Genomic DNA, 21,159 nt, shown 5'->3' on the forward strand with positions numbered 1-21,159 from the left:
CACTTGCATGATGCAACATGTAAAATCTCTTTTATTTCATTTCAATTTCATGTAGTAAACGGTCGTGAGCTCATGTTAAACTAAACCTTTTCCTGGATTTCACGGTCTTCTGGCCCTTCGTCGAGCCTGCGCGCGGATTCGCTCTCCCCGTGCTAATGTTTCTTCCGGCAGTCCGGCACTGTAGTTATCCGGGTTGCGCCGGTCTTGATTGCGATTCGTAAACAGTTCATCATATCTGCCCTTCTCCAGCAAGCACGCTTCATGGTACATGGCCTCTATCCGCGTGCCGTACACGGCGATAACCACAGCAACGTGCTTGATGCCGGTTTCCCTGGTCAGTTTGTTGGCCGTCTGCATACCGCGTGCGGAGACCAGCTGACCGTCATAAGTGCGCACCTGCACACCCGTTGACGATATCCCGATGTAACGATTATTCCCCAGTGCGGTGTGCTCGGATCTGGCTCGTTTTGCTCTTTTCCAAGCACTTCTCTCGGGTATTACCATGTAAACGTGTGTAACTTTCTTTGAGTTACGACTGTTTCCGTGCACACCATCTGCAAATAGCCGGAATCAGTAAAATCCTAATTGAAGTTATTGAACAGACTAAAATTATGATTAAGATTTCTTTGGGGAAATCTCTTTATAATGAAGGCGGAGTTATCCGCTGACCACCGCGCGCGCATTGGTCAGTCGTTCCTCCCCTGGCCAGGGAAAAGCAAACGCTCTCCCATCCCTGGCCACCTGGACTCGCCTATATAAAGCGGCTGACCACCAGTCGGCAACCATTAGTTCGCCCGTTTCGTCTGTAGAAGATTTTCCTTCCCTCCCTCCATCCCCGTCACCACCTAATCCGTAACTGCTGTTCTCAAAATGTGTTAACTTCTGCTGTTTTCATCCTTGATGTTTTTCTGTGCATGGCTGTTAGGGCACTACGTGCCTCTTTTATGATGTTATATATATACGTGTCCGTATTGCTCTTTGCTTGGTATCCGCTTGATGCCCGGAAGTAAAGTCCATACCCCCTGCACCTTGTTGCTTGCCGTTAAACTCACACACTCCACATAACGACAACAGTTCTCATTATTGTGCGTATTACAACTTAAGCCATAAGAACTCTGTGCAAACACTGTATGGACTGCTACTGTCGCCGCTTACCACTGTCAACACTACCGCCTCTACCGTCGTTGCCGCTACCAGCACCACGTCTGCCGCTACCGCTACTACCACTGCCACCATTACCACCGCTGCCGTTACTACCGCCACCGCTTCTGCCGCTGCTACCACCGCCACTTCGGCCGCCACCGTTACTGCCGCCGCTGCTGTTGCGGAATGCGCCTGCTCCTGTTGAAAACGCAACTGGTTACTGGCTATGTACTGGTTTTTGGGCCATTTTCACATTTGTTTTCTTATGTAGTCACTTACCCCCTTCGGACACGGCTTTTAAGTTCAGTTGTAAATTCACGCCTCCATACACGGTCGCTTGATCGTACATTCCGTAGACTGCTGGCACGTATGTACAGTAATTGGGCGATGGCCGGCTCCAGGAGACAGCCTGGGTCCGGTCAGACATCCCAGCGGCTATTTTGTCAAGTCCCATTGCTCTTGGTCCAGCCAAAATCTTGTCCACTGCATTAAGCCGGCTTGCGCATATCGAACTGGCCAACTGGTTCAAGAGTCGAGCTTCCGCCAGACGACACGACGAATCACTAGCACTGCTGTCTATCCATGCCGTCACGTTTCTTGTGAATTCCGGCGAGGATGGACAGAAAAATGCAGCCGCCATCTGTGTCACAATACTCACGAGCATTTGTTCATCAATTTCCTGGAGTTTTTCTTGTATTTCGGTCTGCACCTGGCGCCGCTGTGCTGCTCCCACTTCGCTGTCCGTAACCCCGTTGGCCCGTAGAGTATCGTTGTAGACTTTCTGAATTTCGGACGCTGTGTTACGTGGATACTTTTCCAGGATATCGCGCCGTATACGTTGTACATCAGGTCGGAGCTCATCGGGATTGGGTCGCAGATTGGCCCTCTGTTGCCGCTTCTGTGTTACCATAGACTTCATGATCACATTTATCGCCGCCAGCTTCAGCATTTCCCTCAACCGTGCAAACACCGGGAAATGATCCGCTATCTCGTCGTACCATTCCGTGAAATCTTGGGCATAGAGAAACTCTGCTGATTTCTCTTTTTTGGGTACAGATCGAGTTGCTTCTTCATCGCTGTCTTGCAGATCATCTTCCGTATCGCTTTCTTGGTCGTTTTCATCGTCCACGGCGTTTCCGTTCTTGTCATACCGAAGCAGGCGCTTCTTCACACGCATCCATGTCTCATGAAATCTGTCAAACATGAAATAAAACAACGGTCTTTCGGCAAAGCCACTCTATTCTACGCTGTAAACATTTTTTCGCAATAAATATTTAGGTTTATTTATGCCACTTCGGTGTGACAAATACCATTGCCTCTCTGAACTAAATAGATACTGTGACCTTTGCCTATTAAAATGTGTTGTATAATTTTGATGCCATGGTCTGTTTGTACGTACATGATATTCTAACCTGTAGGTTACAGTCTCTCCTTCTTCGTCCTCCTCTGCCGAATATTCGATCTTTTCCGCTTCGATCCAAAACCTATGCACACGACCACTGCCAGCGCTGCGGCGTCTGTCCGACAGTGGCCGCAGTATGCGCTGCAGGTGCGTAGGCAGGTTTTGGAGTAGTCCTTCATATGTTGTACGAAAACTGAACGGCGCCTCCGCCGACACCTCAAATCCTGTAGTAAACATCTTTAACAAATAGTCGGCATGGAACATCGTGGCCAGAAAGTTACTTCCCTCTAGCCGCGCGGGATAGAATTTCATTTCCTGGTACGCATGATATGGCATTTCTACGTCCGGGGCCTCCAGGCTAAACATTGTCGCGTCTATGCCCAAATTAAATACTTCACTAAAGTCCTTCCAGCCTAAGACCCCTCCGTAATATCCGTCTTCGTCATACGGACACAGATTGATGATGGGCGAGAATGTGCCATCCTTGAAGTTGACAACTACGCCATCGACGGACACTATCTGATCGCCGGGGATATCGAGCCATCGGCGGTTGCTGTCCAAAAACCCGTTATCGTCACGCAGCAGGTAATCCCACTGCAGCGTATCTTCAACCTGCGCCACATTCCACTTGTTTTCCTCGACGGCATTCAGAAGACAGTCCGTCCGTCTCTGCTCGAATTTGCCACCTGTACCTTCGCCTTTAAACGACAACTCCAACAGATGATATCTCCATAAATTGCACAAAGTGTGCTGCGGATTGTGTAGGAGTTGCTGTTCCAGATAATTTTCCAGAAACTGCTTATGGACCAGGTTCAAGTATAGCATGTCAGAACCGCAGAGCAGGCTGCTCTGCGCGAAGGGTGCGATCTTACATGACTGCAGGATTTTCCGTGTGCAGATTTCCGCTATCGCAATATGATGGTCGCTGACAAGATTAACTGACGTGCCGCTACGCACATGGCGCGGACATTGCGTCGTTAATTCGGCAGCTAAAATTAATAGTCCAACGGCCTTTTCCAGAAAGTGTTCGCTTGTTATGGGATGCGCTCGCAGGTCCGTGATGCCGACAACCGTCCCGAGAATTTCCGGTAGGATTCTCCAAATCGCGTAGCACGTGGCGAACGTTCGGTTTGCTGGAAGACTGAAGGACCGCTTCATTTCTTTAACCAAGTATGTGGCAGCCGTTAAGAAACAATTCACCAAGACCACCCAATCGACCGTTGCCATACCGAGATCCAGGTACAGCATGGCCTTCTCGAAATCCGACACCGACTGGGCGGCCACGTATTTTTCGGATCGCGTGATAGCGCGCAAAGCTCGACCGGCTTCTAGATAACCGTCGTACATATGCGTACTGGGCACATTTAAAATGCTCGAACTGTCGGCCAGAACCGTGCGACTGCAGAGAAGATTATGTAACCTTTCCACACAACGCTCGCGAAATTTGTTTTCGCGAAGAATCAGGAAGACGGCGATGTAGACGGTCTCGGCTGGAAAGAGTGCGACCGCCTCATTACACAGTGCGGTTGCTTCGAAAAGATTGTTGAGTAGTCTTGCACGAGCAGCTCGAAGTACCAGTAAACTGGCACGAAAAGGCGTCGGTAGTTGTTCAACATCTTTTCCAACCGTTAGTTCATTACAGACAAACAGCGCTTCGGTAATGCACCGCTGTTGCATAATATACGCCGCCATCGCTGTGATGTCTCGTGCGTACAAATGCTGTTTAATTTTTGTGACATAACCTGGTTGGGGTTCTTGAATTTCTCCGTAGACCGCTTCGTTGTCATCCAGTACGTTGTCTTCTTTCCAGTTACTGGTGCTGTCGGCATCGTTATCCGTGTTAGTGACCAGTGTTATCACTGCACGCACCGCGCTCTGCAGCTCGGGGAGATTATTGACGAGTGTAATCTTCTCCGACAACTGCTGTCCTTTAGCGAACAATTTCCGGTACCGTTCCGACAACCGACTGCCGCCATCCAGGAACATTACATCCACATCCGTGGCGGCTCCCTCGTACTGTTCATCATACTTGGCTCGTCGCTCCGGATCCAGTAGGACATGCTTGGCATTGGTCAGCTGCTTCATTAATTCCTCACGTTGCCGCATGATATCTTCGCTGTCGGGATTGCGGTTTTTGTCCGGATGTACCAGCAACGCTTGACGACGGAAGGCTCGTTCAATCTCGACGGTAGCGGCATCCGAAGATACGCCCAGTAGCTGATACAGATCTGTGAATGACGGGTTGGCCATATTTGTTAAATAATCGTAAATGTCATTAGCGATAGGTTTTCTATAATGGCATTATAACAAAAACTAGACCGTATAGGCGGTAACCCGACTAGAGTAGGCAACTATGTAAAAGGTACTAGCTCAAACTGCACCCAGTTGCGGACATGTTTATGCAGTTGTTACCATCAAACAATCAAATTTATGCGTCTAAGCATGTTTGCTGATTATTATGAGATAATCTAGCTGGTAGCTTATTGGCTGGTTATCGCAGTACTTTGCATCGGATGTTTAGATATGCATTTCTGAACAACGACAGCAAAGATTACATGTCACTAAACCCGTGTCTCGAAGGATCGGCAAAGATACCACGAAATTATGCTTAAATTCCGTTGCTCAGAGGGCACTTTGTCTCTTATCACTTATCTATATTATAATAATAAAATGTCTGCAAGTTTGCCATCGGTTTACTCATCTTGGCTCAGTGTTGATAATAAGCGGCTGAATCTTCAGGTTGCAAGTGCAGCGTGATACCTACGCGCAAAGTTGCAGAGTGCATAGTAATTTTGATAAGGAAGTGCATAAACTGACCGCCACTTACAGCCACTCGTCATTACTCTAATTTTAAATATTTATTCTCGCAGATAAGGAGCTATTATCGATTTACTTGGAGCCTCGACGAGAGGCAAAGAAATGTCTGTGAAAGCTTTACGCCTAATCTATCGATGACCGTTTTTTATGACGGGAAATCGAAAAATAATGCGGTTTAAGTGTGTTAATAGCACGCTTTCGCTATAGCCTGCGCTTGACGTCTGCAGCTACGCTGCCGACGCCTATAATTCGCAAAATCTTATGAAACTGTTAACTGCATTTTAAAAATTAAAAATCTTGTCATCTGATGGTATGGGCCTTCTTCCTGTGCCACATCCTTTTCATGTCCATAATCTGTACGAGTACGACATATATGCGCGTTACAACGGAATGTTGCGGCAAAGTCTACTGCTAGCTAGCATTTTGACGACGTAAACACACCACCGCACTAAATTTATTTCTATGTATTTATCACTCGCGTTTTTTGGGCTTATATACCGTGGAAATACGCGGATGTGACCTTTTTGCTGACACGGGCGAATACGCATGCCGTCGGCTCTATTTCTCTCTGTGCAGGGGTAAATGACGCACTCTATCATCATTTCGATATGATCGTAATGGTAATTAAACTACATAAAAGATCACAAAGATATCACTCGTTCCTGATTGCTGGGAATTTAACTAAATTTGGAAATGTCGTCTGTTGGATTGCGTGACTATTCTGCGGGGCTGCGATTTGTTTTCGAGGTAAACTACAGTGCTATCCATCGATGTTCTAGTCATTCCCGTGAAGTTCACAAAAAATTCCGCGTCATCCACAGGACCACAGCAGCTTTTGTACACACAGACGATGCAAACGTAAAATAGGAAATTAGGGATCACGAAGAAAAAGAAGGTATTCTGGGATTCCAGTACTTAACCTGGTAATATTTTGCACCGTCATGTCGGGTTTTGGATAAAGCGTGGATATAGAGAGCGAGAGGGTATCTACCTTCTATTTATTTATTAATTCTGTTCCACGTAAATCAGTACAAAAAATTTGAATGACGATTAACATTATTTAAGACATTCAGAAAAATCCAGGCACTTAAGCATGTATTGCTGTAGGTAAGATGGAGCAATATTATTTAAGAAGGAGTAAATTGTATGTTGATCGCGTGAGCTATTCACGCCAACCGCCTCACGGGAGTATGTAGTACTCTAAACACCCTTATAGGTCATGGACTATATGCTCCGCTAATCCACTACACTAATGAAATCCCCCTTCCCGGGGGAATGAATAATCGGTATGATGACGTAGAAATTAAATAAATGCGCATTTGTTTGGTTTACAAACAGCCCAACGCAGCGGCATGTGGTTCGTCTGCCTGAGTCAAGGTTGCATAAATTCGTTACTACTTAATCAGGCCGATGAAGCGCACCTTGATGCGTGTAAACAGAGGCTTCCTCAAGTCGCGATTGATTAAAACCTATAAACATTCTTCTATTCTGAGACACGGCTTACTTTACCGATTCATTCTGCAATCCGTGTGCAACATGTTAGTCAACACAACTTCGAATTTTTCCGCTGTACCGGCGAAACGCATACCGGCAAATTTGTCCAACCTATTTCTAACGGAATCGCAGTTCAACGTATTCTACGGCGTCAACCTGTTCTGCTGTATCACCGCGTGTTCCCTGTACATTCTCCTTGTCGCTGTACTCATCCGGCAGAGCGGCCATTTTACCGGCTCGCGGTTGCTCATTCTACACCAGCTGATCATCGAGATCCTGATGGTGGCCATCCACTGGCCCATCTGGATCGCCACCGTCGCGGAAGGCCAGCAGCAACGCGGCGTGGTCCGTTCCTTATCCTTCTGCCAACACTATTTCTTCTTCTACATCATCAACCTCACCGCGGTTCACTACGGACTACTCGGTATGGCGCTGAACCGTTTCGTGGCTATCGTGTTTCCCCATCACTACAGAACCTTATCCTCAAAACACATGGTGTTAATTCTCATCGTGTTCTCCTGGGCGATGGGCTTCTTCTGTGACTTCTACGTGTATCTGGGCGCGGAGGGTGGATTCTTCCCGCACCCGCCCTACGGTGTCTGCAACTTCAACCACCCCGGGGGCATGTACGCGCTGGTGACGGTGTTTCGCACGTATTTGCCGTTGTCGTTAACCGGGCTGCTGTATTTGACCCTGTTTACCAAGATCACCGTGGTATGGTACCGGCAGAAGAAAGTAATTGCCGAGCGTAATCAGGCGGATGACCCGAAAATGCGGGCTTTTAAGCGGCGCGCACTGCTGGCACGGGTGTTGTTTGTCATGACCGTCATTCACTGCGTGTCGTTCAATGCGGTGCCGTTTGTTATGACGGTGATGCCGTGGTTGTTTGCCAGTCAGCTCAGTCGGCAGTGGGTGAGGTTCATTTTCTTCTCGGGATTTTTATCTCCGCCGGTAAGCCATTCACTAATTAATCTCACGAAAGGTCTATTGCTTGCCGACTGACACTGCAGAATACTGGCTGTATACAAATTAATTTTGCAGTTGGTATTCTTCGCGATGAATCAGGATTGTCGTCGCGGAGTTAGGAAGCTGCTGCGTATTGGAAATAGTAGAGTAGGGAAGGAGGCGTTCAGCAGTGGGAACGGGAAATCAGGGAAGACCGATTTAACGAATGCGTCGATCAAACCGACTATCAACGATACACGAGTCTAACTATACAAGAAATGCGCATCGATTTACGTGCTCGCATTAATTTTATTATTTTAGCGCGCACTTCCTCATGGCAATGTAAATATACGACTATACCCAGTTGTCGCGCTCAGTCAGGATTTTACCTTAATCAATTAAATCAAACCGTTTAGGTGATAAACAACGAGTCGATGAATTAATAACGGCTTACAATGTTTTCAGTTTTCACGTATGTAAGTCCCAGTTGGGTTGGTTCACGCATTTTTATTAAAATTAAATTTTATTTTCCCACATATGAAAACATGCATGTACGACGTACCGATATAAAGTTTGATTTACGCTACAGCAACGCCCAAATCAAAAGTGATTAAACAGTGTCATGAGATAAATCATAAGAGCTTTGAAATCTGAAGAAGCAGTACGTGACAGTAGAGCGGATATGTCAACAGGTGTCGCATGGGGTGTAAAGTGGGGGCGAGCTTGTTAGAAAGCATATTCAAGTGTCTCGCATTAAATACTGCTGCTGCGCCAGCGTATTACGTACGCAAATCTTCCTTCTAACTTTTCATAAAACGGCGTGTAACTTTGACGGGTATGCGTGCTGAAAGTTTTCCCTACCGGAGCTTTTATGAGATTTAGGTGCAAAGGTCACACTATTGCGCGCACATAGCCTTCCGGATTCAAAGTCTGCACTCGCAAAAAAACATAATCAGTGATTTTGAGTAGCATTTCTTTACTGCGCCAAAATGTCCAGCGTAATCGATACCGTGGAAAATGAGCGGAGGAAGAATATATGCTATTCACGTGCACTGCGTACGCTGGGAGCTGCAGAAATTTTATGTGGATGTTATCTAATCACCTTGGATATAATAGGTACGCAAATCAGGATTACACTAAGCGGTAGCGGGGGTTACAGTAATACTGAAACACTGTTAGATTTTCCAGACTCTTTGTTGCGTGTGGATAATACATAATAAAGTGTTCAGATTATAAACTTAACACGCCGGTCCTAACGCCGGTCCTAAATAGTAGTATGTACGTGTACACAAATGGTCAGTAAAATCCCTTAATTAACAACTTATCGGCTTATTACAAAATAATCAGGATGGCTTGGAATTCATCACAGTAACATTAACATTTGTTGTCTATACCAAAGTAATAACTGATGTTGCTCCAAAAAAAATTTAATACTACGTTATCATTAACATATTTTTTTCTTTCGATGCAGCTTTCAGTACCTTCCGTTCAGCCGCATTATACATCGACTTCCGAGCATCAGGATTATGGGCCGGTCTCCTCTATCTCGTATCCGGCGCATTAGCTGTCCACTCTGGCCGTCCAATCAAACCAAACCGTCCCGTCGCAGCATACCGATGCCCATTAACCGCCACAGTCGCCATCAGCGCGTTGTGTACCTTCTCGGCTATGTGCTTATCCGTGCCTTTTGCCTACTCCATTTCCAACACGTACGTCTACTGCATCGTGGAAAAGGCGCACTGTACGATCTTCACATTGCGGTGCGCGTATCTTGGCGGCTATCTCATCGCGTTCATCCTATCGGTGTCGCTAACCACCACGGCGGCGTTGAGCCTGCACCGACTGATGTGTGGCGCAAAGGTCACGGAGAGAGTGGAGGCGGTGTGCGGTCCGTGTACGGCAGCAGCTGCCGTCGAGCGACGGGATACGCATCCACCGTATGCACCGTATACGTCGGTGTATCCACCGTCGTATTTCGGACGGAGCGATGCGAATCACGGGATGGCGTTGAGTGTGTATCCGGTGACGCAGTTGACCGGGCGGGAAATTATCACGGCTGTACAAGCGGGAAGCGAAAAGTCATAAATTATGTACTGAAATTGCTGCTGCTGGACAACTAAAGGACGACCGTGGTCATTAATCGGGCGACCAGTCAATTAATTATGTTATTGTATACTTCTACCTTAAGTCGAGAGCGATTCCGTTAGTTTATGAGTTTGAATGAACGGGAAGAACATTTGATTGTACGTCGGTAACACTTAAGACCGACTACTCAATTAAAAGCTGATGTTTTTTTAAATAATAATTTTATATAGCGTGAGTATGCACAGCTGTAGGATTGTCTGATATTGGTATTTTTGCACAGCTGTAGGGTTGTCTGATACAATTATTTTATGATTTGATTACAATATAATAACTACTAATGCGCATAAATGTATGCGGCACTGTGCGATTGCTATACACGCACGTAGCTTGCGCCATGTAAAATGCTCCGTAATCCGTATTACCGTAAATATTTATTTTGATAACAAAGCTGGTTAGACAAGGAAAAAACGGAATTCTACCGTATGGTGTGTGTCAACGCCTTTTTTGCCTGCTTAACAATAAGGTTCCTCCATGAATGTTCACCAGGTGCTAAATCAGCATATCAAAAAATTTTTTCCTCTTCTGCGCTTAACAGTCTCGCTGTTCCTTAACTTACTTACAATAAGACAAAAAAAGCGAAAAGAAAACGCGGGATGGTTTTATTCAAAAAGGCTAATGTTGGCGTCATATCGAGCTGCAGATCAATAAAGGTACCTCACATTTCATACAGTAAATAGTTGCTTCGGTATTTCACATCGTTTCTTTAACCCTAGCTTGTGGGAAGATCCGGGCGCAAGCCTCGTAATCGTAGCCATAGCCCTCACAAAACGTTCATGAGGCTATTACAAAATAAAATGGCTATTTTATTTTTGCCGCAGTATAACAATAGGGGTCTGATGTGAATTTCCTTCTGAATGTTTTGCCTCGCACTACGCTAGGCGAAATAGCTTGTTGGCTATTTAGCCGCAAACACTGCGGCACAATAGTTACTTCGATCATTTTATCATTTGATTTTTCATTCCTGCCCAAACCCTTGATAATGGATCGTGTTGTAGTGTCTGTTTGTGTTGTTCTGGCTTGCTGCATCCCTGTCAGCCGCACTTGCCCTGTTCAGCCAGGAGTCAGTGTCGAGAGAAGTAAGCTACTGTATACAAAACTTTGCAGATTTGGTGGGATAAATCTGGCAGTCTTCTGTGTCGCCAGGTCGTTGCAAGTTGAGGTTGGGTAACACTTGTGGTGTGGGCGCTGCATGGGCCCTCGCTCGTGCCACACAATCGACGTAATAGGTTAGTAACGCAAACTTCTCTGACTGGGCACTACAACCGCTTATCGAATAACTTTAGAAAGTACTCGTGCTTGCCGCGGACAGAGACAGGACGCACTTACGATATGATTGTGTGCAGTTCTGCCTAATGTTAATTGATTTAACTACGTGGTAGGTATTGTTGTTATCCATAAGTGGGAGGTTTGTTTAGTCGCTAACTAGTCGGTTCACACTGTAATCACAAGCTCAGGGTGGGTAAAATCGAAATCATTCCGGTAAGCAGTAACTGCGAATAATGGTCGGGATTAACTGGGGATCCTCGGCTAGCGGATATTTCTCTCACCCAAGACCCATCAAGGACCCAAAGTGTTATCAATAGGCGAGAATGTTACCATTGGTTCCTTACCAGAGATGGGTGGTCACTCATGAAACGCCTTATACTGTAAATGCGTTTTCATTTTATATGAGTAACAACGTTTGTTTGTTGCAGTCAGCCAGATCTTGGACGAGGCTAAACGGCGCAACGGCAGCGGCACCATGTTTCTGGAAGGGTTTGGCCGCGGCCCATCCACCAAGAGGTTCCTGGTTGCGGAATGGCCGCCGAACACTGCGATCATGCGAGCGCCAGAAAGTGGCACACTTCTCATTCTTTGCAACACCAGCCACAACACGAACAACATGCAGGTATGCCTTGCCGTGCTAAGGAACGGGTCCGCTAAGAACGACAGCATATTTTCAAAATAATTTGATTTGCTCGCTGAAAAAATGTTAGTTTCTTGAGTTCCCTAACGCAGTGCTACGCTTAACAGGTGTCTCACATTGAAATTCCGCCGGCATTTACATACAACGGTATTCAGGTCGCTGTTCCTACGCTGGGTATATTCCGAGAGCCACACGATGATGTGAACTACTGTTGCAACTGCAGCAGGAAATTCAGTCCCGGGGAGATCGTACCGCGCCGGTGGCTGGTGCCCGAGTACAACCTGGCGTCCGGTGCGTTTTCCATCGCGTTAGAGAATTTTTCCTACGTCTATACCGGTTTGTACGAGTGCCTGCGTTCCAACGGGAGCCAGCTGGTAGTGACACAGCGGTATTGGGTCAGCGCCACCCTCTTCCGCCACAACGTCTTCCATCCGCCCATGAAAAACCTCAGCGTCCGCTACGGCGACCCAGCGGAGATGGTCTGCGCGGTACGCTTTAATTTCCTTCCCGGATACCTCAAAACGCGCTTCCTGTGGCGCCGGGAAAGCTACTTGCTGATGGCCAAATCCATCCAACAGGTGGCCGATAAGACCCGAGCGTGGTGGGACTTTAAGGGAATCTTCCATTTCGGCGTGGTGGATCAGTGTCGGTGCAACTCGACAATGCGAATCGACAGTGTCACCTGGAAAGACGCCGGTCCCTATGAATGTTGGTTCCGCATCAACGATCGTTTGGACGAGTGGATCCTTCAGGAAGCCTATCTGCACGTTATCTAAGTGCAGAGCCATTATGCAGCTGTCGTTTCGGCAACTGGCCACTATGCGGCTATCGTTTCGGCAACTGCGTGTACTCAGGTCTCGTATGCTCTGGATCTGGAGCATTTGGGATGTTACCTATAGAATAGTCAGTATGTTTTGCTAAATCAGTATTTTTCTTCGGAATGAACGGATTTTTTTCTGAAATGTGATTGGATGTGACTCGGTGGATGCTTGTACGATTTATCCCTTCGGCGTTTTCTTTTGCAGTTTTGGTTGTTTGCACTTTTCAAGGTTGTATTACTATGTTGTTCGACTTCTGTAGTCTGTAGCCCAGGAGGGGGAAAATGCTCCTTGCAAAGGACAATAAACTTCCATTATTTTAGCCTTAACTTTACCTTAGCGCATGCATACAATAAATTTAACTAAACCGATCGATCATCAGCGAACTGTTTGTTCCCGAAAAAGACAAAGAGTTGATTACATTTTCTTTTGAGGTTTGTATGCATGAGTGTTACCTCAATGAAATCTGGGATCGGGCTTTGCAAAAGTTGACTTGTTCTTGAAATTCATGCAGCTACTCAAAATCGAGGCAGCAGTCCATGCATGTCCATCGTAATTATGTGTGCACATTACATCTTCCTTGCATTGTGTACTTAAACGTTCAAGCAAGCCAAAAGATTATCTGTAGGTACTTAATTGTAATCGTCATAGGCTCATAACTCCAAATCGACTACGAGGACAGGCTTGGTATTCGTGATCACCTAAAAAACTAGCGAGAATTCATGATTACCGTGCCCGGGTTGTGAAGCACAGCCAGTAACCAGCCAGCCACTAAGGAGGGCAGTCCAGTGACGCTTTACTCAGCCGTTGAAACTCGAGTCTCGAGCTGCTTTCTCCGTATGACTCCCGTGTTAAACTCAAACGCCTGAGCCTTGCACATTTCAGAACTAAACTGCTCAATCTATATCTCAAAAGAACAAGAGGTGTCACTGGACTACCTTCCCTTGGTGGCTGGCTGGTAACTGGCTGTGCTGCACAACCCGGGCACGGTAATCATGAATTCTCGCTAGTTTTTTAGGTGATCACGAATACTAAGCCTATCCTCGTACTTGCACAATATGCCAAATGTGATGAGAGTGAGCAACCTGTACCCACAGGTAAGGCCCTCAGCTGCAGTTGCGCACCCCCAACCATGCCGGTACACTTTCGACTCAAAAAGCCGCAACACGGAAGTCGCCACCAATCCAGAACCGCATCGTCGCGAATTCAAGTTTAATTTAACTGGTGAAACTAGCCGCGTAAGGTGCTAATTTTGATCTGCAATTTTGCCGACAATGAGAGCGTCTGATTTCCAAATTAAGAATGCTGGCTGAAGTTAGAGCAAATTTTATCCAAGCGCTGAAAGGTTTTTGCCGTATTAAGCTGCCGGTTTCCTAAACTGCCAATTTTGTAGACTGTATCCGGACGATGGCTCTCCTGCAGACTGGGGCGGCGTGCCAACCACTCCCACAACCAAGAATTTTCCACGTTGCAATGCATATCCTGGTAGGCTTCGTATTTTATACCCTTGTACACCCGTACGAAGACATCCTGCATACTTCTGAATGGAAAATAGTCCAATCCTAGAAAAATCAAGCTGGGCAGATCGGTGAACGTTCCGGTTACAATAGTACCGACCAGTCCTGGAATGAATGCAATCGCGCGGATGTTCTGCAGACCACTGAAGTGATTTTTCTTGATATTCAGTATGCCGTTATCGTTGAAGGTTATATCTAGCAGGTTGGTCAAGTTCAGTAGCGGAAGTCGGGCTGTCAGATTGCTGTCTGGAGTTTGTGTTTGGTTGTCCAGTGTCAAAGATACAATCTGCAAACTGATGGGTTCGAGAAGGTCGGGAGCAAATAAGTCGATATGCCAAAGATAGACGAGCACTGCTCGGTCTTTACTTCTTTTTCGAATGGCCGAGACCTGGGCTTTTAGTTCCTGTTTACGAAAGACTCGTTGGTCAATTGATAACAACATCTGCATAAAAATGGAAGAACACCCACAATGCTAATGCGCACTACAAAATTTAAAATGCAATGTGCAATGCTTTGGAGTTATAGATTACATACGAGTGCTCTATAATACTGTACTTCTACAGTAGTGAAAGAACCAAAAAAGCAACGTGTTAACAATTCAGAACTGTCAAACGTTGCAGAAAACACCACAAAAAAGTTATTCACATACCTGTTTGGTTGGCAGCTTCTTGTCCAGCGAACCCTTACATTCCAGACTGACATAGGTCAAGTTATCCGGTGCCCTGTAATATGTCTGTACTTCATCCACTTCCCGTAGCCGAATTCGATGATGTGAAGAAGGTGGTGGTTTGATGAACCTACAATCCGAGGTTGCCAGGGAAAGCGGACCGCAGTGGTTTTGAGGCCGAGCATTGCACTCCGTCAGGGTCATGGGGCTTGTGTTGAACTGGAACAGTGCACTGTGGACATTCCCTAATGCAATCAAAGTGTTTTTAAAGCTAAATCCACCTGCATTCCATGCAATAATTTTGCGTCTACGATACCGAAGTCAAGATTGCCGCGCTTTGTTGAAATTTTGACATACTCGCACAATCTTATTATAAGCTACAGATATAACCTTCATTTGCTTAATCGATTCGGATAAATCGTTATCTTCTAATGCTTCATTACGAGTATATCATATTTCATTAACAATAAAACTTGCAATATAGCGTACTCCAGGTCATACGATATGCATGGAAAACTTCATGCAGCATTAAAGAATAATAGTCACGTTGAAGTTGTTGCAGTAGCTTTTTAATGTTTTTATCCTGTCTGTGCTCTATCTACGATAAACAGAGGACAGACAGGAGTAAGTGCATTAAAAGCTACGAGCAACCAGCAACTGCCACCAGAAGCGCGTTTGCGCAACGTGACTAATATGGCATCATATGGCGTAATTACTTAACTTCCTAGTAAGATGTGTATCATTAGATAATCGTAACAGATTGTTCTGATATCTGAATACTGCGTACGATCTACACTGCAATTCACCATCAATTTACCTGCAGTGTAAAGTATTCCCACAATAAGACACGCAACATTTCGAGACATGATACACGTGAATTTGAAGACTTGAAAATAACGATGCGATGGCGAAACCTTTCTAAATTCGATACAACAAGCACGAGGATTTCAAAAGCACTGTTTTATATCCGGCAAGTGTAATTTTGCGTTAAGTGAATCATCTTAGATAGCCGCCAAGCTTTCTAAATTTTAACACCAGCGCCAGGATTTAATGGTTGTATCTGCCGATTTTTTGCTCCGGGCCAGAAAATCATCGGCACCGGGAAGTAACGTACCAAGAATCGGCTGTATTACATACTATTGACTAACTGTAAACTTTTTTAGGCAGTGCGGGGACGATGTTATCAGATTATGTACAGTAAAACAGAGCATACGGGTTATTTTTGTATGCAAGAGTAAAAAATGATTTTAAAGTTCGTTCGAAGAGACTGCATATAATTAAGAAACTGTAGCAAAACAAATTGTATAAAGAAAACCAACAAACATCAAAATTATATTGGGATACTACAGATATTAATTTTATTTTGTGTGTAAAGCAAGCAAGCATCAAAGCAGGGCATAACAATCGTACGAATAAGAATAAATCATTTACGACTACTTCGTAAACATATTGTAGAAAATGACGCACCCATATCATTGGAACATAAATTAGTAATCCATTGTACCCAAATGAAATAACTGTCTCATGGTCAGGTTATGAGTGTCAGAAAATGCGTTGCAGCATTGCAGCACGTTGCAGCATCCATACTTACTTGTTGTGCATCAAGTTAGCGACGAAATAAATTTTTTGGATCGGTTTGTTGTATTCGGCCACTTATTTCCGCTGTCCGCTGAGGCCGTGTAAAGACAGCTTTTCACTTTCACAGAAAGCTTGTGACTGTTAAAATGAGCACATGCAAAAACGTTTTTGTCAACACATATTTGTTTTTCTGTGCTTCTGGTAAACAATTAAAAAAAACGTACCATACTTACAGCAGTATCATTGTACATTCTAGAAAATTCTACTCTAGTAGATTCTCGTTGCAGAAACAAACTTAATTCATAACTAGTGATGCACTGTAAGCGAAGCGACGAACTGTAAATAACGGAGGTACGAAACCGTGTTTTTGAAACCGTCGTGCCGGTTAACGTTGTCACGTTTTCTGTGCTTTGAACACCAATGCCGTAATTCAAATGTTTTAAATCGTCCCAAATCTATTTCTTTTCGGGCAGGAAACCATCGGCAGCGGAATCGTGAAGTGTTGTTTTGATACTATGACAGTGCGCGGGACATGGTTATGGATCGTGTACAAACACCAAAAACGTATTCGTTCTACTGTACACGCAACACAACAAAACACCAAATGGCCTTCACGTATGTCGAAAGGGATTAACCATTCTGAACCTGTATAGAAACGAACAACATGACGAATACAGACGAATATAAGCAGATCGACATGAAAGTACAGTACTGTATAATTTTAAACTGGTTGTGCGTAAAAATAAAGGAAAAATTAAGCCATACTAGGACCCATTTACAGTAGGTAACGAAGCCGTCATAGTATCGGCACTGGCGGCACATGTCAGTAATTTGTTTAAAACTGATTGCTCTACTAATGGTAAGTACTCTTTTGAGCATCCACAGGGGGCACAGTATTATCAATACCAACAAGGGGCATTTCACGTAACGTTGGCGCGACGTCGACAGCTGCATCCAGTTGCCGGCTTATTCCAAGTTTTGGTTCTTTGCTCACACGTGTGAAAGATTGTTCGACCCGCAACGCAAATCAGGTTGACCATAGCTCACTCACGCAGTTACAAGGTCAGCTACTGACATTTCAGGATAAGAAAATGGGAGCAACGAGAAACATGTTTGATAAAATTTCAGTTTCCTTTTTCTGTTCGAAAAAAGTCAGAATTTGGCCAAATATGGAAGACTAAAATTCCCGCAAACAAAAGTTTACCCTATACTGTATAATACTAATCGATCGATTCTCAAAAAGCATAATTGACTGCGGTATGCTCAACATAACAATTGGGGAGCAAAGTGATACTTTCAGCTGACAAAAAGCGACGCGGTCGATTACAAAATTTTATCTATTAATTGTAAATCTCAGTTTATAATCATTGGACATTTGGTGACGCCTACTTACAGGCGCAACACTGGCACATGCACTGCAATGGCACTTCATCACGAGATTGCGTATTTATTCACTGGAATACCTGAACTTTCTGCCTGAACTGGTAGGATGCAGATGTTTGCATCCTTTTGACCGAAAGTCATTCTGAAAGCCGATATAACAACTTCCACATTTCCAAGCTAAGAATGCCGACTGAAGTTAGAGCAAATGTTAGCAATGTCGCGAAACGTTTTTGTTGTTTTAAGAACCTGGTTTTTTAAGCTGCCGATTTTGTAGACCGTACCCAAATCATATTGTTCCTGCAAACTGGGACGGCCTGCCAGCCACTGCCACAACCAAGCGTTATTCACATCGCAATGCAGATCCGGGGAGATTTCGTATCCTTCATCAATTGCACTGGGGTTGGATTCCAATCCCAGGAATATTAAACTGGGCAGGTCAGTGAAGGTTCCGTCTTCGACAAAACCGGCGAGCCGAGGATTAAACGCAATCGCGCGGATGTTATGGAGACCACTGAAATGGCTTTTCTTGATATTGAGTATGCCGTTGTCATAAAAGGTTACATCCAGCAGGTTAGTCAAGTTCAGTAGCAGAATTCGGGCAGTCAAATTGGAGTCTGAGAGTCTTGTGTAGTTTTTTACTATCGGAGATACAGTCTGCCAACCAATGGGTTCAAGAAGGTCTGGAGCAAATAAGTCGATGTGCCAAAGATTGACCAGCACCGCTCGGTCTTTACTTCTTTTCCGAATAGCCGAGACCTGGGCTTTGAGCTCCTGTTTATAAAAGAACCGTTGGCCAGCTGATGTAGCATCACACGATTACTTAAGGAAAATGGCCCGGTACCTAGCGTCAAAAATGGGATACATACTGTACACTAAACCTTTCGCTAACGCGCACTGCGGACAAGTTGGTCACATACCTGTTTTGTAGGCAGCTTCATGTCATCGGAAGGCCTACAGTCCAGATTGACATGGGTCAAAATGTCCGGAACCCTATGGTATGTCTGTAACTTTTCCACTTGTCGTAGTCTGATGCGATGATGTGAGGAAGATTGTTTTTGGAGAAACCTACAATCTGAGCTTGCCAGGGACAGCGGGCCACAATGGTTTATAGGCCGAGCGTTGCACTCTGCCAAGGTCATTGGGCTTGTGTTGAACTGGAACAGTGCACCGTCGACGTGCCCTAATGCAGTCAGAAGTGTAGTTAAAGCTACTGAAAAAGAAATCCATGCTCAGCAGTTATTTTGGCGGCTGTCGAATTCAACCCCCACAGTCACTGGCATGATTCACACTATTCGGTGAACGGTGAAAGGATCTTTACACGGTGCAGCAAACTTATTATAAAAATAGTGTCAGCTTGAGTTGAGATACACTTAAGTGTCAGCTTGAGTTGGCACTTCGTACTTACGATTAATACACTGACTCCACAGTACTTACATAGTGCTACACTCCAAGCGATAATTGTGCATTTACCAAGACAGGATTGTTGCGATTCGTTAAAATTTTGATGATACCTTTTCATTATGCGCAGTTCCCTTTTCTTTTAGCCAGGTAGTTCATAAGGTAAATAAAATTTCCTGATTCTACGTCACGAATATATAAAATTCATCAACAACGAAACGGTAATTTACGCAGTATTAAAAAAAATATCATCATGTTCCGCCCGTGAATTTTCTGTATGTAGGTACGATACTACTGCGTATCCTCAGATGGTTGATAAAGATTATTCTTATAACTATTACCAAAGTAAATCTGAATACTAAGCATGTACACATTGAACAGTACGGCCTACACTGCAGTTTGGCTTACCTGCACCGCAAAGAATTCCCACAATGAGACATGCAACTTGCCGAAACATAATTTACAAGACAGATATGATAACGTGCATATAACGACGCGATGACTTAATACTTACAAATTTGATACAACAAGCACGATGATTTTGAAAAGCACTTTTTCATGCAGCCGGTAACCGTAGTTTTACGTTCATTGAATCACCACAAATAGCCGCCAACCTTTTTAGTTCCACACTAGCGCCAGGATTTAATGGTTCAGTCTGTCGATGTTTCGCTGTCGATGTCGAGGCAGAGACCATCTGCACCAGGAAGTGCAGTACTAACCATAAATGTCGGAGCAAACTGCAGCGCATGGGTTTAACTGTTTAACTGTTTGTTTTAAGCACTTCTGCACTGCGGGACGCTGTTAAAAAGCAGTACTTCTGTACAGCAAAACATCGCATACGGGTTGCTTTCGTATGCAGCAGTTGAATAGAGTAAAAAAAATGACTTGTACGTACCAAATGTAGCAATAAACCATGGTAGTCGAGTTCACAATATTCTAGCAAATGAAAACCCCCAAAGCATTGGCACACCGTACAAACAAGAAATCTGTTTAAAGCGGCGTGCTAAACATAATATTATAACCATTTTGCACACGTACACACACATCGGTAAAATTTAATCTGATAGTTTAGCGCACAGGGCACGTAATGTTGCGACAGCTGCATCCAGTGGCCGGCTTATTCGCTGGAGTGCTGGTTCTGTGCTCAAATGTCTCCAGAAGCTCGTAGCACATCAGGGCAGATGAGACAACGAAAGTGAACGTCTGCAGCCGTAAAAAATGTCGAGTATAGCGATTACTAAAATACTGCTTTGTATCCGATAGGCGTGAACGATAAAACGCGATGAGAACTTACAGCGCCGAGCAGGTGTCGGGAAACGTAAAACAGTCCACCGGCATTCAATCCAACTGTTTGATCCTTTCTTGTTAAAATTAAGGACTTGAGCCTTTTTTGAAAGGTCTCGCTCTGCAAATTAAAGAAAGTACTCGCACCAAGACTCATGCCTAATTCTCCACTGAATAGTAATCATCACGCTGGAACCTACTTCGCTACCGTCTTGCAGCTGAACAGCACTATACAACTTCACCAAATCGCTAGTGAATCGATGACCCTAAAGCCAGAAACGCAGCATCAATATGATACTTCTCGTGAATGTTTCGACATGGATGGGAAATCAGTGCAGTGTCCTACTTCTTCATACAGACGGACAAGCGGCATCAAGAACACCGTGGAGTAGATGAGGAACAGCACTGTCCCACACGCCCCAAACGCATACTGATACGCAATCCGGTCTTCGTCACTAGGTACCATCAGCAGTGCCACAAACCCACATAATGTCACCACGTCCAGTCCGTAGAAGAAGAACACCATCCATCCGAAGCAACCATTCACCTTCTCGCAGAAATCATATGTCGCCGTGTGCACAGTCCGGAAGCGTCGAAGCCGTTCAAACAACGGCGCAAACTCCACCTTGTTGCCCAGTGCTTCCGCGTGTGCCACGTACCGC

General features: G+C 45.0%; 6 protein-coding genes across 8 annotated transcripts; 3 read left to right on the forward strand and 3 right to left on the reverse strand.

Annotated features, from left to right (window-relative positions):
- Positions 1-13: 13 nt before the first annotated feature.
- Positions 14-4,967, reverse strand: LOC129595073 (uncharacterized). The gene is made up of 4 exons (XM_055491984.1): positions 2,556-4,967; positions 1,423-2,336; positions 1,156-1,341; positions 14-554 (listed from the first exon to the last, which is right to left on the reverse strand). The coding sequence occupies exons 1-4, from the start codon at positions 4,793-4,795 to the stop codon at positions 100-102; spliced, it is 3,795 nt and encodes a 1,264-aa protein (XP_055347959.1). The 5' UTR covers positions 4,796-4,967; the 3' UTR covers positions 14-99.
- A 1,909-nt stretch (positions 4,968-6,876) lies between these two features.
- On the forward strand, positions 6,877-8,143 carry LOC129595124 (uncharacterized). Its single transcript, XM_055492035.1, has 2 exons — positions 6,877-7,807; positions 7,898-8,143. Exons 1-2 carry the CDS (start codon positions 6,899-6,901, stop codon positions 8,066-8,068), a joined length of 1,080 nt encoding a protein of 359 aa, XP_055348010.1. The 5' UTR covers positions 6,877-6,898; the 3' UTR covers positions 8,069-8,143.
- A 468-nt stretch (positions 8,144-8,611) lies between these two features.
- On the forward strand, positions 8,612-10,340 carry LOC129595126 (uncharacterized). Its single transcript, XM_055492038.1, has 2 exons — positions 8,612-8,917; positions 9,273-10,340. Exons 1-2 carry the CDS (start codon positions 8,791-8,793, stop codon positions 9,884-9,886), a joined length of 741 nt encoding a protein of 246 aa, XP_055348013.1. The 5' UTR covers positions 8,612-8,790; the 3' UTR covers positions 9,887-10,340.
- Positions 10,341-10,917: 577 nt separating this feature from the next.
- On the forward strand, positions 10,918-12,701 carry LOC129595125 (uncharacterized). The gene is made up of 3 exons (XM_055492037.1): positions 10,918-11,022; positions 11,641-11,834; positions 11,960-12,701. The coding sequence occupies exons 1-3, from the start codon at positions 10,926-10,928 to the stop codon at positions 12,626-12,628; spliced, it is 960 nt and encodes a 319-aa protein (XP_055348012.1). The 5' UTR covers positions 10,918-10,925; the 3' UTR covers positions 12,629-12,701.
- A 1,060-nt stretch (positions 12,702-13,761) lies between these two features.
- On the reverse strand, positions 13,762-15,844 carry LOC129595088 (uncharacterized). 2 transcript variants are annotated; one of them, XM_055492002.1, is made up of 4 exons: positions 15,672-15,844; positions 14,837-15,099; positions 14,288-14,590; positions 13,762-14,232 (listed from the first exon to the last, which is right to left on the reverse strand). In XM_055492002.1, exons 1-4 carry the CDS (start codon positions 15,718-15,720, stop codon positions 14,170-14,172), a joined length of 678 nt encoding a protein of 225 aa, XP_055347977.1. In that variant the 5' UTR covers positions 15,721-15,844; the 3' UTR covers positions 13,762-14,169. The 2 variants fall into 2 exon arrangements, with proteins under 2 accessions (XP_055347977.1, XP_055347976.1); XM_055492001.1 differs by having other exon boundaries at positions 13,762-14,590.
- Positions 15,845-16,477: 633 nt separating this feature from the next.
- Positions 16,478-19,835, reverse strand: LOC129595089 (uncharacterized). 2 transcript variants are annotated; one of them, XM_055492004.1, is made up of 4 exons: positions 19,622-19,835; positions 18,733-18,995; positions 18,097-18,586; positions 16,478-16,570 (listed from the first exon to the last, which is right to left on the reverse strand). In XM_055492004.1, exons 1-4 carry the CDS (start codon positions 19,668-19,670, stop codon positions 16,554-16,556), a joined length of 819 nt encoding a protein of 272 aa, XP_055347979.1. In that variant the 5' UTR covers positions 19,671-19,835; the 3' UTR covers positions 16,478-16,553. The 2 variants fall into 2 exon arrangements, with proteins under 2 accessions (XP_055347979.1, XP_055347978.1); XM_055492003.1 differs by lacking the exon at positions 16,478-16,570 and having other exon boundaries at positions 17,915-18,586.
- Positions 19,836-21,159: the final 1,324 nt, after the last annotated feature.

The sequence above is a fragment of the Paramacrobiotus metropolitanus genome, unplaced genomic scaffold, assembly GCF_019649055.1.
Source record: "Paramacrobiotus metropolitanus isolate TYO unplaced genomic scaffold, Prichtersi_v1.0 Parri_scaffold0000074, whole genome shotgun sequence".
Lineage (NCBI taxonomy): Eukaryota > Metazoa > Tardigrada > Eutardigrada > Parachela > Macrobiotidae > Paramacrobiotus > Paramacrobiotus metropolitanus.

Coding starts and splice junctions, on each gene's coding strand:
- LOC129595073 (XM_055491984.1), bottom strand. CDS start 4,795: ATGGCCAACCCGTCATTCACAGATCTGTATCAGCTACTGGGCGTATCT. Junction 1,342..1,422: donor AAAAGCCGTGTCCGAAGGGG/GTAAGTGACTAC, acceptor CGTTTTCAACAG/GAGCAGGCGCATTCCGCAAC. Junction 555..1,155: donor AGGCGGTAGTGTTGACAGTG/GTAAGCGGCGAC, acceptor GGCTATTTGCAG/ATGGTGTGCACGGAAACAGT.
- LOC129595124 (XM_055492035.1), top strand. CDS start 6,899: ATGTTAGTCAACACAACTTCGAATTTTTCCGCTGTACCGGCGAAACGC. Junction 7,808..7,897: donor CGGGATTTTTATCTCCGCCG/GTAAGCCATTCA, acceptor TTAATTTTGCAG/TTGGTATTCTTCGCGATGAA.
- LOC129595126 (XM_055492038.1), top strand. CDS start 8,791: ATGTCCAGCGTAATCGATACCGTGGAAAATGAGCGGAGGAAGAATATA. Junction 8,918..9,272: donor AATCACCTTGGATATAATAG/GTACGCAAATCA, acceptor CTTTCGATGCAG/CTTTCAGTACCTTCCGTTCA.
- LOC129595125 (XM_055492037.1), top strand. CDS start 10,926: ATGGATCGTGTTGTAGTGTCTGTTTGTGTTGTTCTGGCTTGCTGCATC. Junction 11,023..11,640: donor AGGAGTCAGTGTCGAGAGAA/GTAAGCTACTGT, acceptor TGTTTGTTGCAG/TCAGCCAGATCTTGGACGAG. Junction 11,835..11,959: donor ACAACACGAACAACATGCAG/GTATGCCTTGCC, acceptor TACGCTTAACAG/GTGTCTCACATTGAAATTCC.
- LOC129595088 (XM_055492001.1), bottom strand. CDS start 15,720: ATGTCTCGAAATGTTGCGTGTCTTATTGTGGGAATACTTTACACTGCA. Junction 15,100..15,671: donor GGGAATACTTTACACTGCAG/GTAAATTGATGG, acceptor TGATTGCATTAG/GGAATGTCCACAGTGCACTG. Junction 14,591..14,836: donor AGAAGCTGCCAACCAAACAG/GTATGTGAATAA, acceptor TTTCGTAAACAG/GAACTAAAAGCCCAGGTCTC.
- LOC129595089 (XM_055492003.1), bottom strand. CDS start 19,670: ATGTTTCGGCAAGTTGCATGTCTCATTGTGGGAATTCTTTGCGGTGCA. Junction 18,996..19,621: donor GGGAATTCTTTGCGGTGCAG/GTAAGCCAAACT, acceptor TGACTGCATTAG/GGCACGTCGACGGTGCACTG. Junction 18,587..18,732: donor TGAAGCTGCCTACAAAACAG/GTATGTGACCAA, acceptor TTTTATAAACAG/GAGCTCAAAGCCCAGGTCTC.